General features: G+C 38.7%; 2 protein-coding genes across 9 annotated transcripts in view; both read left to right on the top strand.

The window, feature by feature from the left end:
• The window catches only part of fcho2 (FCH and mu domain containing endocytic adaptor 2), a 34,787-nt gene extending 32,102 nt beyond the window's left edge, over positions 1-2,685 (top strand). For all 8 annotated transcript variants that reach the window (XM_026297105.1, XM_026297101.1, XM_026297108.1 and 5 more), the window contains one exon: positions 50-2,685. In XM_026297105.1, the coding sequence (XP_026152890.1) occupies positions 50-72 (23 nt within the window). In that variant the 3' untranslated portion in view covers positions 73-2,685. The remainder of the gene's footprint in view (positions 1-49) is intronic.
• Positions 2,686-7,106: 4,421 nt separating this feature from the next.
• On the top strand, positions 7,107-11,961 carry tmem174 (transmembrane protein 174). Its single transcript, XM_026298359.1, has 2 exons — positions 7,107-8,282; positions 9,495-11,961. Exons 1-2 carry the CDS (start codon positions 7,591-7,593, stop codon positions 9,607-9,609), a joined length of 807 nt encoding a protein of 268 aa, XP_026154144.1. The 5' UTR covers positions 7,107-7,590; the 3' UTR covers positions 9,610-11,961.
• Positions 11,962-16,118: the final 4,157 nt, after the last annotated feature.

The raw sequence follows: 16,118 nt of genomic DNA, 5'->3' as shown, positions 1-16,118 counted from the left end.
CGTCTCATGTAGTATCCCCCGTGTTTGTTTTGTTTGTTTGTTTTTTAAGGACGTTACATGGCAGATTGCTGAGGTGACCCACCACTGTGGTTCTCAAGAACAAAATATCTCACATGACACAAAACCTTCCAAGACCTCCTGAACCTCTGGATCAATCTGAGCACAGCTGTGCATTTGCCCGGAAAGTGAGAATCTCACTACAATAAAACAGCACTGAGTATTGAACACTGTTTAAAGGAATAAAAGAAAACTAAGATGAGCTTTCAGGAAATGTGTAGATATGAAGTCTAATAATGCATTCTGTTCAGTACACTTTTGTATAGTCAGAAACAATTTATGGACTAGATATAAATCTATATTGTATTTGAAATCATAAAAAAAAAGAAAAAAAAAGTGCACTAACAATCTTTCAGATGCTCTTTTTTTCTCATATATTAATTAATATTAAGAGCCTATAAGGAATATAAAACAAAACAATTTCTGCGAGGAAAAGAAGAGAATGTTTCTCCCCCTCTCCCTCTAAGCTGTAAATATTAACACTTCATTTTTCCACTTGACCGGCTCTGACTTCACTCTCAGATCAGTTTTGTTTACTGATTTTTCTCTTTTTTTTTTGATCATGTGCAATGAAACAATGAAGGTAGAATCTCCAGTATGAATCCTCTCTCTCACACACTTGTGGCACAACCTTTAAACCTTTAAAATAACATTGAAGTGCTTTCAAACAAATGCAAAAAAAAAAAAAAATCTGACCTCAGTGCCTCCTCTTATACTGTGGATCAATAGGCAACAAAAGTGTATCAATGGTTTACCCATATTTGGGTTTCCAGATTTAAGCTACATTTCTCTGTGGTATCAAATGCATGGAGTTTTTAGAGTGGCATCCCCAATGGGGTCTTGTATGGGAATTTTTATAATGATCATTTTTCTCTTGTAAATTCCCATTTTAATTTATGGGTGGTGTTTTCTTAACTATTTGAAGCCCAGAATTTTTATTCTTCATAAGCAATTGCTCAGCAGTCCTAACTTTTAAACATTGTGTCAATTTTTAGATGTTTTGAACAAATCAAGGGACATCACTACAAAATTAACATTCAGCCTTCAAAATCACTTTTGTGCCCTGTTAATAGAGAAATGTGCCTTTTCTCTAGTCTTTTTGTATACTACAGCACAGTTAATGGGAAGAGCACCAACAAGTTGCCAGTTGTGTTTTTTCTACTCCTTTTTTGGATATTGAAGGGAAGATGTTTCCTCTTTTTACAACCCAGCTGTCTTCCAGAAATGAATGAGTCATGTTTGCCACCTGCAACTGAGTTCGATCATTTAACTGTTTTATATTTTGTCTTTTTTGTTGTCGATACTTGTGAATTGACCTTAACCCTCCTAATACTTATTGCAGCAAACAATGTTAGTGATCAGCAGCACAATTAACACCAAATGAATGACTAAATGCCTTATCACAGCTGTTCTTCACTAAGTAATCCAGTGTTGTTGACTGTGGTTGGATATTGTGACACACTACTGCCATTGCCCTGTGATAGATTATTGACCTGTCAGGCCTCTCACTAAGTGCACGCTTGGAGAAGCCGCAGCCTCTTGAAACTATAAAAAGCACAAGTGGGTAAAGAAAATGGACGAAAAATTGAATCTTGGTGCTTAGTTTTTATCTTTTACTGATACAGAGCCGCTGCTGCTGCTGTAGGGGCCATTATACTTCTTGACGGAGTATTTTATGTTGTGTAGGTCAGTTTTTTTTATTGACCCCATCCTTAAATTGATTGTGTTGGTATGTGATGTATAAATTGCATCCCCATACATTAACTCAACTGTGATTGAAAACCGCTGAAACCCTTTATGGCAGGAGTTTAATACAGAGTGTGTTATGTGGCCAAACTTGGAGTTATTCTAAAGTTAGTCAAATTTTGGGAGATAACCAACCCTTTCTTTTTTTTTCTTTTTTTTTAAAACTGTCCTCAGTACTATAAAAAATGGCTCATTTTAGTTTTAACTGGTTGACAGGTGACTTCAACTCATATTCTTGATTCATCTAATGTCTCACTTGAAAACTTGTGGAAACCGATGATTAACTTCATTTCAGCTGTCATATCTGGCCGGGGTTATTATATGTTTCTAATTTTTTGTATGATTCTTTTAAGTACCAAGTTTAAGAGTCAAGCCTTTATTAATAACTTAAAGCTTAAAATCTTAAATGGATAATGGAAATGTCTGTTTTTTGTGTGACTCTTAACATTTAATCAGTCAAATGTTGGAGGGTTGTCAAAAAGAACAAGTTTACATAAAATCCTAAAATTGTAGCATCAGATATTTGAGCAGTGAGAAATTAACACATCTCTGTTTTCTCTCAATTTTATTAGTGGTTTTTGGTCAAATGAGCTAAATGCATTAAGGATTCTGTAATTTAGATCAGTATCAGCAAGCTGGTTCTTGCTGTCCCTTTAAAACGTTTGAAATAAATTTACAAGGCTCCTTCTTTGGTCACTTTTTCTTTAAATGTTGTATTAAACAGAGTTTAAAAGCAGCAAAATTGTGTAAATGCTCTCAAATTGTACATTTTTTTACCAATATCACAGCCACTCTTTGTCTCTACTATTTGATTTCTCATTGTGCCTGTATTAAATGTATAATATATGAATATATACAAATATATGAAAATGATTACTTTAAGTGTTCTGATTTTTTTTTTCCCCTCCTCTGGAAGCAAAGTATTAAGACTGGCATCTTCATTTGCCTATTTGGCTTTGGTTCCTCCCCATCCCCTCAGCTTCTGATTGGCTGAACATACCTGATCCAGTCAATCAGCGGTGGCCAGGACAGGGATAGTTGGAAAACAAGCAGGACAGTGGCCAGCGAGGACAAGTTGGCCACCCCTGGTATACGTTAATGCAAGAGTAATGTAAAAGGTAACTAGTTACTGCCTAACACATAAAAAAAAATACCCACAATCTAATTTATAAAGCTTTTGTGAACACCTAATCCCTTTTATGTAGAGACAGGCACATGTCAGTAGCACAGTAGCACTCAGAACTGGATTCACTTTAAAGATTTCTAAATACTTTACTGATAAAATGCTGTATACTGAAACGTCTGAACTTCAGGATCTGTGGACTCTAAAGGTTTGGATTAAAGTCTCTCCCAACATGCAAAGGTGATAGAGCATAAAAACAAATCTTAGGGACACCACAGCACATGTTACTGTTTGCACTGCTATGACCTCATGCAGTGGTCTGCTTTGGAGGATGTATGCATGATTGTGTGTACATGTTCAGCACTACATCAACACCTTGTGCATATTTACACACTCAGTCATGCCTTGTGTCCCTTGGCCTGAAGACCTCCTCCTCGCTGTTTGAAATACACCGTCTGAGCTGTCTTTTCACAGCCACATGTGTGAGCCATCAGTGTTGACTCTAGTTTTCCCTGTCTGCCTCACTCAGACAAAGAGGAAGAGATCTTAGGGTCTCTTGTGTGTAATGTTATTCTCTGAAAAGCCAAAGTGAGATATGTGAGCTGAAGTCATATCCAAAAACAGTGTCGGTCCCATATGTAGGATCTTGTGTGTGGCCACTGTATTTTATACAGTTTGAGAGTCTCTGTGAATCTGGGTGTGTGGGCAGCACAGGTAGCAGGCTAGTGAAGAAAAATGTATGTGTGTTTGTTTAAAGTAGTAGTTTGACATTTGCTTTCTTCTGAGGAGTTAGATAAGCTAGTGTTTGAAGCTAATGAAATCTCCCTAGTAGATTTATATTAAGTGTTAAAATGACATTTCTGTTTATGACAGTGCAATTCATATGGTCAGTTTGACATTTTGAGAAATACACGTATTTGCTTTTTGGCCAAGACCTATATAAATGTTGATACCACTGCCATGTCAGTGGTGTAAGTATAAAGCAGCAACCAGCAGCAGCTTAGCTTGGCCTAAACACTGGAAATGGCTGAAACAGCTTGTCTGGTTCTGTCCAAGGGTAACAAAATTCAGCACTGCTAAGGTTCACTAATTAACACATTTTATCTCATGTACTAGTGTGAAAATGACAAGTTGTGGATTTATGAGGGGTTACTATGGCCACAGGAGCACAGTGCTCCTGTCCAAAAAAATAATCCTGCACAAACCACAACTTTTTGCAGAGATTAAACAAATTATGAGCTTTAGTGGACCTGGTAGGTTGATTTTGTTACCTTTGGACAGAGACGGGACAGCTGTCTCATCCTGTTTCCAGTCTTTATGCTACGCCAACTGGCTGCTTGTGGCAGCATTGGTCTTATCATCTAAATCTTAGCAAAAATAGCAAATAAACACATTTCCCAAAATGTCAGATTTGTTTAAAACAGAGGAAATTCTGGTGTCTCTGAATGGTCAGGTTGGCAGTATCTGGGGTTGGTTGAGACAGCCTGACTGTCAGCTTGGAGAAATGGAGCAGTGGGAGCATTTGGTCTCTGCTGTCCCCCATCACAGTAAGGTTTGTCCAAATGCCCACTGGAGCCATAGAGTTGAGTTATTCTACAATCCAGAGAGCAAGCCCCACATCAGTAACATTTATGGACAATTTATAATTGATGTGCTCATTTGATCTCCCTCTTCACCATGAGGAAAACCATCTGAACAAACAAGCATGGTGTAAGTTTATTGCATTAATATGGATTCCTCTCCTCTGCTTCTCCTGCTTGCTCCAAATCCCAGAAGACCTCTTTAGAATAACTCAAACACTGAACATTTCAGACTTGCATCCAAAGGCATCCGTCACATTTTCCACTCAGCAAGCAGAGCTCTGTCAACTGTTTTCCCCTGGCAATAAAAATATGACCGCAGCTCAGCATTAATGAAACTGACAGGAAATTTATTGCTATAAATGGACTTGGACAAAATGCTTTTATCTGGTTGATACCAGCAGACAATCAGTCGGTCTATCAGGTTTTGCAGAGGAATGTAATGTTCTCATTAGAATGAACCATCTAAATAAAATGCTTTAGAAATATATAGTAACTAAAAGCCATTGAGTTATTCAGCCAATGCGGTTCTTTTGAGACATTTCCTAAACATACTTCAGACTCTGTTCTTTGATTCAATTTTCAAATGTGCCTGTACTGGCCTGCTCTGTTTGTGCATGAATCAGAAAGTAGTACATTTCAATAATCTGACTGATTTGTGAAAAGAGGTGCATTTAATCTTTTACTGGCCCCAACAGAGGAAGTGAAGAGTGAAAGGACACAGATGCTGTCATTAAAATACAGGGTCATCCTGTCTCCTGACTTGATTGTGATTTTAAGTTTAAGAGTAGCTGGTAGTAATAAAATTCAAATTGGCCGATTGGCGCTTTTGCACATTTGAGGCAATGGCTCAGGTGCTACGTTAAGCCTGTGGTTGGAGAAAGATAGTATTGTGTTGCTCCTACCTGTCAGTTCATTTCACTCTAGATTTTTCCATGGATACTTCTCAAAAGGTGAAAGGAAGCACTGGAAGTAAAAGTGGGAGCCAGTGAGGAGACGCTTACAGTTCCATCCACTGGCAGACTCCACTGCTCTGTCAGCCCTGGGGAGAGGGAGTAGACCCTTCCGTGCCATGTTCACAGAGGCACGTCACAGGCTATTTGTCATAGTAAGCATGTGTGTGTGTGAGTGTTTGGGGGAGGGGATGACTGAAAAATGGTCACATCCTGATTCCTATGGTGGTCTCTTAGCCAGTCTTTTGACCCAGCAGAATCTGCTTTGTAATTGTATTGCTTATTTATGAATATGAGATAGTAGCAGGCCGGTTCTTTTTAATTTGAGAATGACGGTCCACATATAGTATGTACCATATCCTCACCATCTTTGCTGTTTTCTGTTTCAGTCAGTTTTGTTTAGATATGACACTATTATGAATCAGAAATTTGCCTCGAAGTTCTTCACATTCTGTAAAGCCTTCAACATCGTCCATCATTAGACTCAATTCAAATTCCCTAATGACCCTTTAACTAAGAGAATAGGAAGAAACCACAGGGAGAGCAACAGGGATGGATGGCTTTTCTGTTACTGACAGAAATGCTGTAGATGTTTTTACACAAAGCAAAATAGAAGTAGTAAAATCTAAAGTTAAGGTTCATCATATCTTCTCTTTTAAATGGCATCATCTGTGAAGTGGCATCATTGTTTAATGCTGAACAGCTGTTCTCTAAACACTTACTGCTGCTTTGTGACTATTGCTGATTAGGAAATACAGTATAGATGGTGGACAGATGTGCTGTGAACGAATGGTGGCAGGGCTCATGTGAAATGAAGCATAAGCCCAGGGGACAATACACCCGAGTGTAACTCACCGGGAGACGTACACACACAGAGCTCTGCTTCCTTCCAGAGAGGAAATGTTCAGTCCCTAAATATTTGGAGTTTGCTAATTGAAAGAATCTGTGCAGCTTCAATTCCAGTGGTTCTTTAAACACTGCGCTCATTCCTTGTATTGATATTTGTTCCTTTGTTCATTAATGCTTTGTGTAATGAGCAGAGTCTGTGTTAAGCTTTAAAACACACACACACACACACACACACACACACACACACACACACACACACACACACACAGGTAAGGTCTGATCAGCCACTGGCATTGTTTGTTTGATGGTTGTTCTAAAGAGCTTTTGTTTGCATGTGATCCTCCTGTCAGATTGGCTTGTTACACATAGTGTGCTTTCATATAGGCAAATGCAAAATCTCTGTTGGGAGAAGAGCAGACTGCTATAAAAAACATGTTAGTCACTGTTTGCATCCTGAATTTAAAATGTATATGTTTTTTCATGGCACATGTTGATCTGTGACTGTTGTAGCCTGCTCTGCTGCAGCGTATGGAGGGGACTATAATGGATGAATAGATTGACAAAAACATTCCAGTTAAACCAATGGAGAGCAGCACTGCCAAGTCAGTGCAGTCACTGGTGTCTTTCAGTTGGATGCCTAAATATTGTGTTTACATGCAGCTCATGTAGCCTGGTCAGTAACATGTGTAGTTTGATCTGTTGTTCAGACTTTTCACTTAACGTACTTGACTGATTGTTCAGTTGCTGCAACATTAGCTGGTACAGGCAACTTACGTGTAACAGGAGAACAAGACTGTGAAAATAACATATGACAAGGGCAAAGTCTGTGCATGCAGGAATCTCATGTTCTTATTTCTCAGACAGACCTTCAACACTAAATCCTCTCTCAAGGTCCCAGTGCCTCAGTTTATGCTCTCGTGGTTTACTGCCTGAAATATTAACCAAATAGTGCTGATTATAAGTATAGTTTTATAATTTCATTGTTCTTTTAAACTCTATTGTGTTGAATGTTTTATAATCTGTCCAAACAGGCAGAATCACTACTTTGTGCATGGTCTTTATTCAGCTGTAAGAGTCACAAGTTAAACCACACATGGTGAAGTTGCTATTTGAGCAGGCTGACTGATACTGGTGCACCCTGTACTTCTGACCAGCAAGTGGAGGTTAACTTATAACTTGCTCTCTCTGTTTGTAACAGAGTTACTCAGTGTTTGTTCGGTTTGACTGTGAGAGACCGTGTGGCTCACTTTGAGTGTCTGCACACGTGACGCCAAGACGACTCATGGACTCACAAGGACCTCAAAGTTTCTGGACTGACATAGTGGGACAGAGGCTTGCAATGGAGACCAACAGTGCTAGAAATCCTAGAGCCATCCTCAGTGGGCTGCCCGATGACCCGACTCAGACGGTTTCACCTGCTCCACATCCACGTCAGTCAGACAGTTTGTTGGATGGAGAGAAGACTGGAGCCACCCTGCTGTTCTCTGGAGTCATCCTGGCTTTGGTGGGCATCACGTTCACCAACTTGGGCTGGAAGCACTACCAAGCCAGCTCCGACTTTGTGTGGACACAACTGCTGGGGCCCATCCTGATCTCTGTTGGGGGTACTTTTGTGCTTACCAGTGTTTGCAAGTTTGGTGTCATGTCATGGTGGTCCTGCAGACACTGGGGCAAAGAGGTGCCTGTAAGGCCTGAGATGGAGCAAACCTCAAGGGCTCCTTTTTTTACAATAAGTGCCTTAAGTCAACCAATCATGTTAAACAGTACCACAACAATGCTACCTACTCCACCTGCGTATGACGGGATCACCCAGGAAGTACGGCGGGCTTCTGATTTCCTACATGTCAGCTTTGTGGATGGCGTCCATGTAGCTCTCCCAGCTCATGATGGTGTGAATTGCGTGGGTAACGCAGCTTTCACATCAGAAGAAGAAGACAGCCCCACTTCCTGCACAGAAACATATCAGAGAAGAAGGTAAGAAACATGACAACCAATAGTGTTTTATTCCTGCTGGGATCCTCCATTACTTAAACACGCTATTTGATAAACCTGTGGTTTTACAGGACAGGTATGTGCAGCCACATTTTGTTAACAGGCAGATGTTACGGCTTTTTACCCAGGATGCAACATGTTGGCCCTAGAGCAGATAAAACCAGTGGAGCCATAGAGTTAATTTTAACTCACAGTACTTGTTAAAACAGACAACGGGTGCCAGAATTCATTTCTTATTAACCACACGATCACTTTCCACTTGGCCCAAAGTGTTGTGGGCTGTCAGTACTTTCTCAGCCAATTATGGTGCAATTAATCTCTCTGCAACAGTCAGCACACTGCACTGTGAGCAATGTGTCACATAGGTTCTGGTTATTGTCACTCTGAGAAAGTAAAGTTAAACTGGATTTTAGTGCTGAGAGGGGAAATTTTTCGAAAGATACCAGCAGTGTAAGATTCTCTTAGTAAAATAAAATAAACCTTGTGTCAATGATATGGGAATAATTAAGACCAAAATAGTCTGGTCTTCTCGTAAAAACAACTTGCAGAGGTGTAACATCATAGCAAAGGTATTTTAGAGTGTATATTTGTGTATCCTTTATAAAAAGGAAAGCAAGTTGTGGCATGAATTTCTACATAACTGTTCCTAAACCAAGTGCTGAGCAAAACAAAACATTATGTATGGTCATAAAAAAAGATCCCAATAATTACAGGATCACATTCATTTGAAATCCAATCAAATATTCTTAAACAGACATCCTGCTAAACTAAAATGTGCCTTCCATTAGTCGAATGTTACAGGTTTTCACTTTGTTTTATTGTTTTTAGATGATTACTCCCTGCAGGTTTCCAGGAAGGTAATTCACTTTAATAAAAACAGACAGCAGGAATAATACAGTTAACCTAGGATAACTATAAACCGCTGCCCTGATCATATGAACACATGCTCTGCCCACCAGCTCTCACTTATGTTGTCACAACTTCTGACCTGTTCCACGATGTTTTCAGTGGCTAATGCCAAATAGAGGAATGGTCAAGGGAGAAACTGCACAACCTCAGAGTTTTCCTTTAAAGGCAATTAGCTTCCTAACATTTGCTTTAAGCATAACCTACAGGACCTGTAAACACTTGGATATTATCCAGTTCTTAAATCCAACCTCTCTCAGATACAGTTTTGCCTTTAATTTCTTGTAGGACTGAGAAGACAGAGGATGAAAGTGGATGTGCTGATGAGAGCGACGCAACCTGTTCATCCCCACCTGCATATGAAGACCTCTACCCTTACTTTAACAAACACAGTTTGTCATAAATATTATATATAATATTACTTTAAATAATACCTTCATTCATAGTAATATTATATATAATATTACTTTAAATAATACTTTCATTCATAGTAATATTATATATAATATTCCTTTAAATAATACCTTCATTCCTCTTTCTTTTCCACTTCCTCTTTCTTTTTAAGTAGTTCTGGGGTGAGATGTTGAAGTGATTTGATAAGACAAAACAAGCCTTCAGTGTCCCTTGTATCTCACTACACAGCAACATGAGAGTAATGTAGGTCTCCTCTCACAGCTGTTATCATGTAGAATTACCATAATAATTCTGTATGAAGTCATAAAATCCACTAAGACAAGACTCCATGGAAGAAAATCTCATTAAAATTGAGATTTATGGACAAACTTTGCTCTATCTGAGGGTTCTACGGTTTTGGAAACATTGAGATACTAAATTTATATTCAGCATAAAGAGCACACATATTTATCCAGTGCTTGTTGTCTCTCAATGGCTGCACAAACCACTGTACATGCCCATTAAATGTTGGCAGAGGACCTGCAGACAGCCACTATTGCATGAAAGAAACAAGGAGACAATTTACCAGAGAGACTTAAGTTTTGTTTTAATGTTGGATGCTGGAGAAAATGAACATGAAAGAAGTAAAAAGTAATAATGGTCATTTACAATTTGGTTATATTTGTTCAGACAGCATCGTTTTTGTGTGGTTTTAGACCATAAAAATCAAAGAATGATCACCTCATCATGTCCTCATCTCTGTCCAAGTGTCCGTTTGGAGCTGCAGTGAGCGCACCACAACTATTACCACTAACAGTAATAATAATATTAATAATAGTAGGATCTGGGCCACCAATCCACTCAGATTAAGATGTAATTTCACGTTTATTTCATGTTTTTCAACAGAAAGCAGTGAGGCGTTTACTGTCGGCTGTGTTTGCAGGACAAACAAGAGTGTCACTGCACCACACGGGGGCAGAAACACTGAGGAAATCACTGCACCTTCAGTCACTGGGTCAGGTCAGGTGGTTTATTCGGGATGAGGAAGGCGTCAGTTTGACAAGTGAAATGCTAAGAAGGAAAAGCGTTTTTGTTTATTTGAGTCAAGGCTGAAAACGACCCTGTTTCCCCTCCCACCTTTAATCAACTACATTTACTTCACTGATTGATCCATTTATTTTGGGACATTTTATCGATACGCAGCGAAACGTAGGCGTAACTTTATTTTTCTTTGTTATTAAACTTGTTTTTACTCTTAAAATAGTGCACACATCTTTTCACCTTTTGCTTAAAAAAACTCACCTTTCCCCAAATTTTAATTGGACACGTAAATCCAATCAATAAGAAATTAGACTAAATCCATTATACTAAGATGAAGCATGTTTGTAGAATAATATTTCTTCATTTCCTGTACAGCCAGAGTTAAACACAGCATCAGGTCCAGGAACAGTCGACACATTAATTAAGAAAAAGTGGAAAAGACATTAACAATCATTTGTTTATTAAATAATTTGTGCCTAGTTATATTTTCAGCTCTACTACTATCATACACTGTTTGCAGTCAGCTCCTAATGTAAGTCCTGACTCGATAACACTTGCTCAGACCTCCGTGCACCATGCGCGCTCTCCAACACCGTCCCAGATTGAAAATTCATAGCAATTTTAAAAAAAACAGCTCGGGACCTCCTTCAAACTTGCGCCGTTTGCTTGTGCAGATTAGAAACCGCAGCGCAATATGACTTTCATTATTTTTACAGCACAGTAAAATGCGGGTGGCCGACAGGGCCCATTATTTGACCATTTTGGAGCATTGCAGACGATTGATGAAAGTATTACGGGACATGCTGAACAACAACTCCGAAATGAAAGAGAACAGGGAAAGTGGAAATATTCGACCACAAAATCCCTTGAGAATGACTTTTGGTGTGAGTTGAAGGTTATGAATAGGTCATTATCAGTAATTTTATGGTTAATACGAAGGGAAACCACTTTTTATTTCCAGCTGGAGCTCCTTTAAAGGCAAACAGCAATAACAGTCAATTAATTACAGTTCTGTGCACAAACCAAGTAAACGCAGCCTGGAGTATGCCATCATTTCTATAGCTAGGTGGGTACGTTTATTTCAGAATAAAATACAAAGCTCTCCCTGAGCAACAGGTGTTTTTTCTTTGTGTATCCCTGCTGGATCCTGCTCAGTCTGTACTTTCTGTCACATGATTTCCAGGATGAGCTGTAATTTGAGGCCACTGAAGTGGTTTGATTGTGCTGGAGGCCTAAGCTGAAGGCCCTCTCACTGAACCACATGTGCTCCCAGCTAAACATTTGTGGATGGATTTGGAAACTACATCTGAGATGGCATTTTCCTTTTGAAATCAAAAATACCAAAGGCTCAGATAATCCCTGGAAATCATGATTAGAGTAATTAGCAGTGACCTTGCTCTTTGTGCTGACAGTGAGTGGACCCAGTCATTGTGCTTGCATTGTTACACCACCATACTGTCATATGGTGCGGACTGAGAAGGCTTGGTCTCTGCGGCTCACAAACAACTGAAGTTGGTGTTAATCTCACTGTGTGAGGAAATTCTCTGTAACACTCAACAAGGAGCTTTGTTGGAGTGACAAAAAGCTAAACCGTATTTTTAAAAGTTATTATCATCTTTAACATTTCACTGTTTATGCTGAGTGTTTTTTCTGTGATTAAGTCTGTACTGAATGACAAATATTACGTTTTACGTGCTAAAACTTTATACACATTTCCAACAAAATTCAGTCTGACACATCTGCTGTGTTTGGAAACTTTCTCCACTTCACGTTAAAATAAAGTTTGAACAATGTTTGGCTGCACAGCACTTGTTTTAAACCTGCCTCCAGGTCTGTTACTTAATATCTTAATTGCTATAGTTGAATTAACAGCTGTTCCTGCTGATTGTACTTATATTATTTGTATACTTGTATTTTTGTTTGAGTCTGTGTGAAGACTTTAAAATTGAAATATGTAGTGTAACGTTTATTTGAAAGGGCAATATCTCCTTCTGACCTTTTGTCTCTGTTGTAGTTATGTGTAGGGTGACTTTCTCTTGTCAGTTTGGGCCTAAATATAAAATAAAAAAGCAAAGTCTGAAGAATAAACACAAAGTTCATTTAATAAAATTTCTTTTTCCTTTTTTTTGTACCTGGGTGATCTAAAACTCATGTTTGGAACCACTGCTGGAAAACTGTTGCCAGTGGATTAGCCACAAAAATGGAAACATACTTTCAAGAAAAAAATCATTTTTAATTTTTAATACATAACTTGTAGTGCTGTGCTCATCCCAAAACTTGGGATATATATAAAATATTTTTAAAAAACAATTACAAAAAAAAAAAAATAAAAAATCAGCATGATACCACCAGTAAAAAAAAAAAAAATTCTTGTTTTGTAAATTGAGTAACTTGAGTAACAGTGTCGTGTGTGCAAGCATGTGTGCAAATATTTCACTAAAATGACGTTAAAGGTCAGGAGCTTCTGTCAGGGCTTTTCTGTTTCATTGGGAGAAGCAAATCTGGCAAGCTTCATTCACATTTTAGGCTCTGGGTTCCTCCTGATTATTTTTAGCAGCTGAAAGTGGCTGTTTTCAAAATAAGTTCCTGACTGTATATCAAAAGATCCCAGTGCTGGTGGTGGGCCTGCTTTCATTTTTCCTTATGTGTGTGTGTGTGTGTGTGTGTGTGTGTGTTGCTATGTAAGAGCCTGTGCAACTACAGGGCATGAAGACGGGGGACAAATGGATTCCATGTTTGCAGGAAAACTTTGTTGTTTATGAAGAACACGTGAAACCAATCAAATCTGAATTATCTTCCTGTTGTTCCAGCTTTGTCGTTTGCAGTTTTCAGTTCACTCGCCAGCAGTGTCACCACCCAGCGAGCAGGTCTGTGCATGGAAGGTAGAGTATTTACTGCTCACACTGCACACTCACACTGCACATGATCATGTAGAGTTTCCACAGTTTTGCTCCAGTCACTTTCAAATTGATTCAACCGGTTTGTCACTTTCAGATAAAAGTGTGATTGTGCTTCTGGTGTTGAAGCTGGTAAAAATGCTAATTATCTCCTTCTTATTTAAGATGCAGCAACAACAAAATTATTGCCTCTCTGTCAGTTTTCCTGACTCACATACACACAAGCAGACACTTTGTGAGAGTAGTGTCTAAACCTGAAGGGGATCTGATAAATAGTCAGCCCACAGGAAATGATTTGCAGACCTTCTCAGCATAACAACCCATTTACATACTCATCCTTGTATGGAGCTGAGCTACACACACACATCCATGTAAACATGAATCTGCTTTCCTCTAACACACACCATATGCAAAGACAGAACCTACAGGCAGTTACTTGGACACTCCTGCATATCCATACAGCTGAAGACGTGCAGGGAAAACACACCCGGACATTTTAATTCACACACTTTTTTTGAAATAGTCTCACTCAGAGTGCCCTCTGAGCTAATGTGGCAAAACTATCAGCTATAATCAATATGGCTCTATATGGCTGTGTCCCTCTGTCTCACCCCACCCTCCCTCCTACGCTCCCCATTAACTTTCACCTCATGTTTTACGACTAAACTCTGTCTCCAGCTCACCTCAGAGAGCAGGTGTTCAGCTCATTCAGAGAGTGCAGTGAGGTGAGCTTCATCTGCTGCGTTTGTGGAAATAACCATATAGAGTATATGTATCGGGGGCAACCACAGTGGATTTGACCATATTCCCAGTGATATTACATGTACCTTCAGTAAGGGTCAGTGCTTTGTCACACCACAGGACGTCATGTGGAAAAGGAGTTTTGTGATGATTAGATTTATGAATAGCATTTCAATTAGTGTATGGTAAGGGGGTGGCTTTAGTCCTCCATATGGCAAATTAAATGACTTCAACAAGTGGATTTGCAGAAGTACTTTGTGTTAGGCTGTGAAACTTTTCTTGTTTTATTTTATTATTCATCACAGTATTTTTACAGTATATTCTCTGTATTACTTTGTCTTTTTTAAATGGGCATCTTCTCAAATAGCAGCTGAATTTGTTCACTTGTCACAAAATAAAAGTAATAAAATTATTAAATGGACCTTGAAGGAAAATATCATTTTTATTCATAAAGCTATTTTTAAATATGACTCAAGGCAACAAATTAAAAGCCAATTAGATAAATTAAGAAATACAAGTTATTCAAGTTATTATTTTAGGCTTATTTATGTTTTTACTCATTATTTTAAAATGTCTTATATTTTATTGTTCTTTATCAACATAAAACATACACACCATTAAACAAATGGAACAAATATTTTTCATATTAGAACAAACTCTCCATAATACAGAAAAAGCAACAACTGGGGTGAGACAACAACCAAACAGCCAGAAAGCAGTAAATATGCAGTATACGTGCAGTAGTAATATATCTAACACTACTATTCTACATTGCATTGATATACTATATATTACTATATATAAGTAAAAATGGTTAAGATGTGGTAAAGAATTTCATAACAGGCTTTTTGATAGAACAATGAGGCTGCTGTATTAAATGTAATGTGACTTTACATTTTAAACCTGTTGCCGATTTGCAGAACTAACAGCATTAATCCCCACATCCTCAGTCTTATGTGAAGCTTGAATCATGTTTTGGCCTTTTTCTCACTAATTACAACAGCCTGACACGTTGAACAGCTTCTGTTTTTACTGCAGCATGCACTTTAATATGATAATGGAATAGTTTGGGGATTTTGGGGGGAAATCATGTCTCATTACTATTTGATGCAGCAGTGAAAGAATCTGCAGCACAAGGCAAATAGTGAGGAATTATTAATGTTCAGTTTATTTACTGTTTGACTGGTGATTAATCAGTGATTTACTCAAACTTCCCAGATGGTGAAAGGAGCTTTCCTGGTCCCATGAAGTGAAACTGAAAGGAGAAAGACTCAGTTTTGTGACTTGAGTGATGCCCCATAAGGATCGTTCTCCCTGCTCCCAGGGTTCCATCCCTCCCCCGTCAGTAAATGCAACAGTAAGTATAACATTTCACACTAACAGAAATTAGGAGCAAGGAGAAAAGTAAACATGAGAGAATTTGGGAGCTGGGTATTTTGGAAAAGAAATCCTGTGTTTGTATTAATATTTCACCTTTGGGAAAACTTCTGTCACTGACAATTTAAAGGGCATGCAGCCAACATTATGTCAATTTGCTGCTACGCTGGTATTTATGACTTTATTGAATTAGGGCAGAAAGTCTGTGGTGGGTCGAGATGTTGGACAGGAGGGGAGGTGAAGAAGGAGCAGAAAAAGAAAAGGGAAACTGCGCTTGGAGAGAGGATGGAAAATCAGGACTTATTTTTGTTTCAACTCTGTTTCCGTCCACATATGGTCCTTGTTTTGGCCAATATATCAAGAATCTCCGAGGTGACCCATGACCCCGCTCCTCAGACTGACATGATTTTGGCTGTCTCACTCTGAGTTCAATTCGACCTCGTGTCCCCGAAGTTCAAGGGTC

This window comes from Mastacembelus armatus, chromosome 12 (genome assembly GCF_900324485.2).
Source record: "Mastacembelus armatus chromosome 12, fMasArm1.2, whole genome shotgun sequence".
NCBI lineage: Eukaryota > Metazoa > Chordata > Actinopteri > Synbranchiformes > Mastacembelidae > Mastacembelus > Mastacembelus armatus.
The sequence above is the reverse complement of the archived record's forward strand: the minus strand, read 5'-3'. Positions and strand labels throughout refer to the sequence as shown.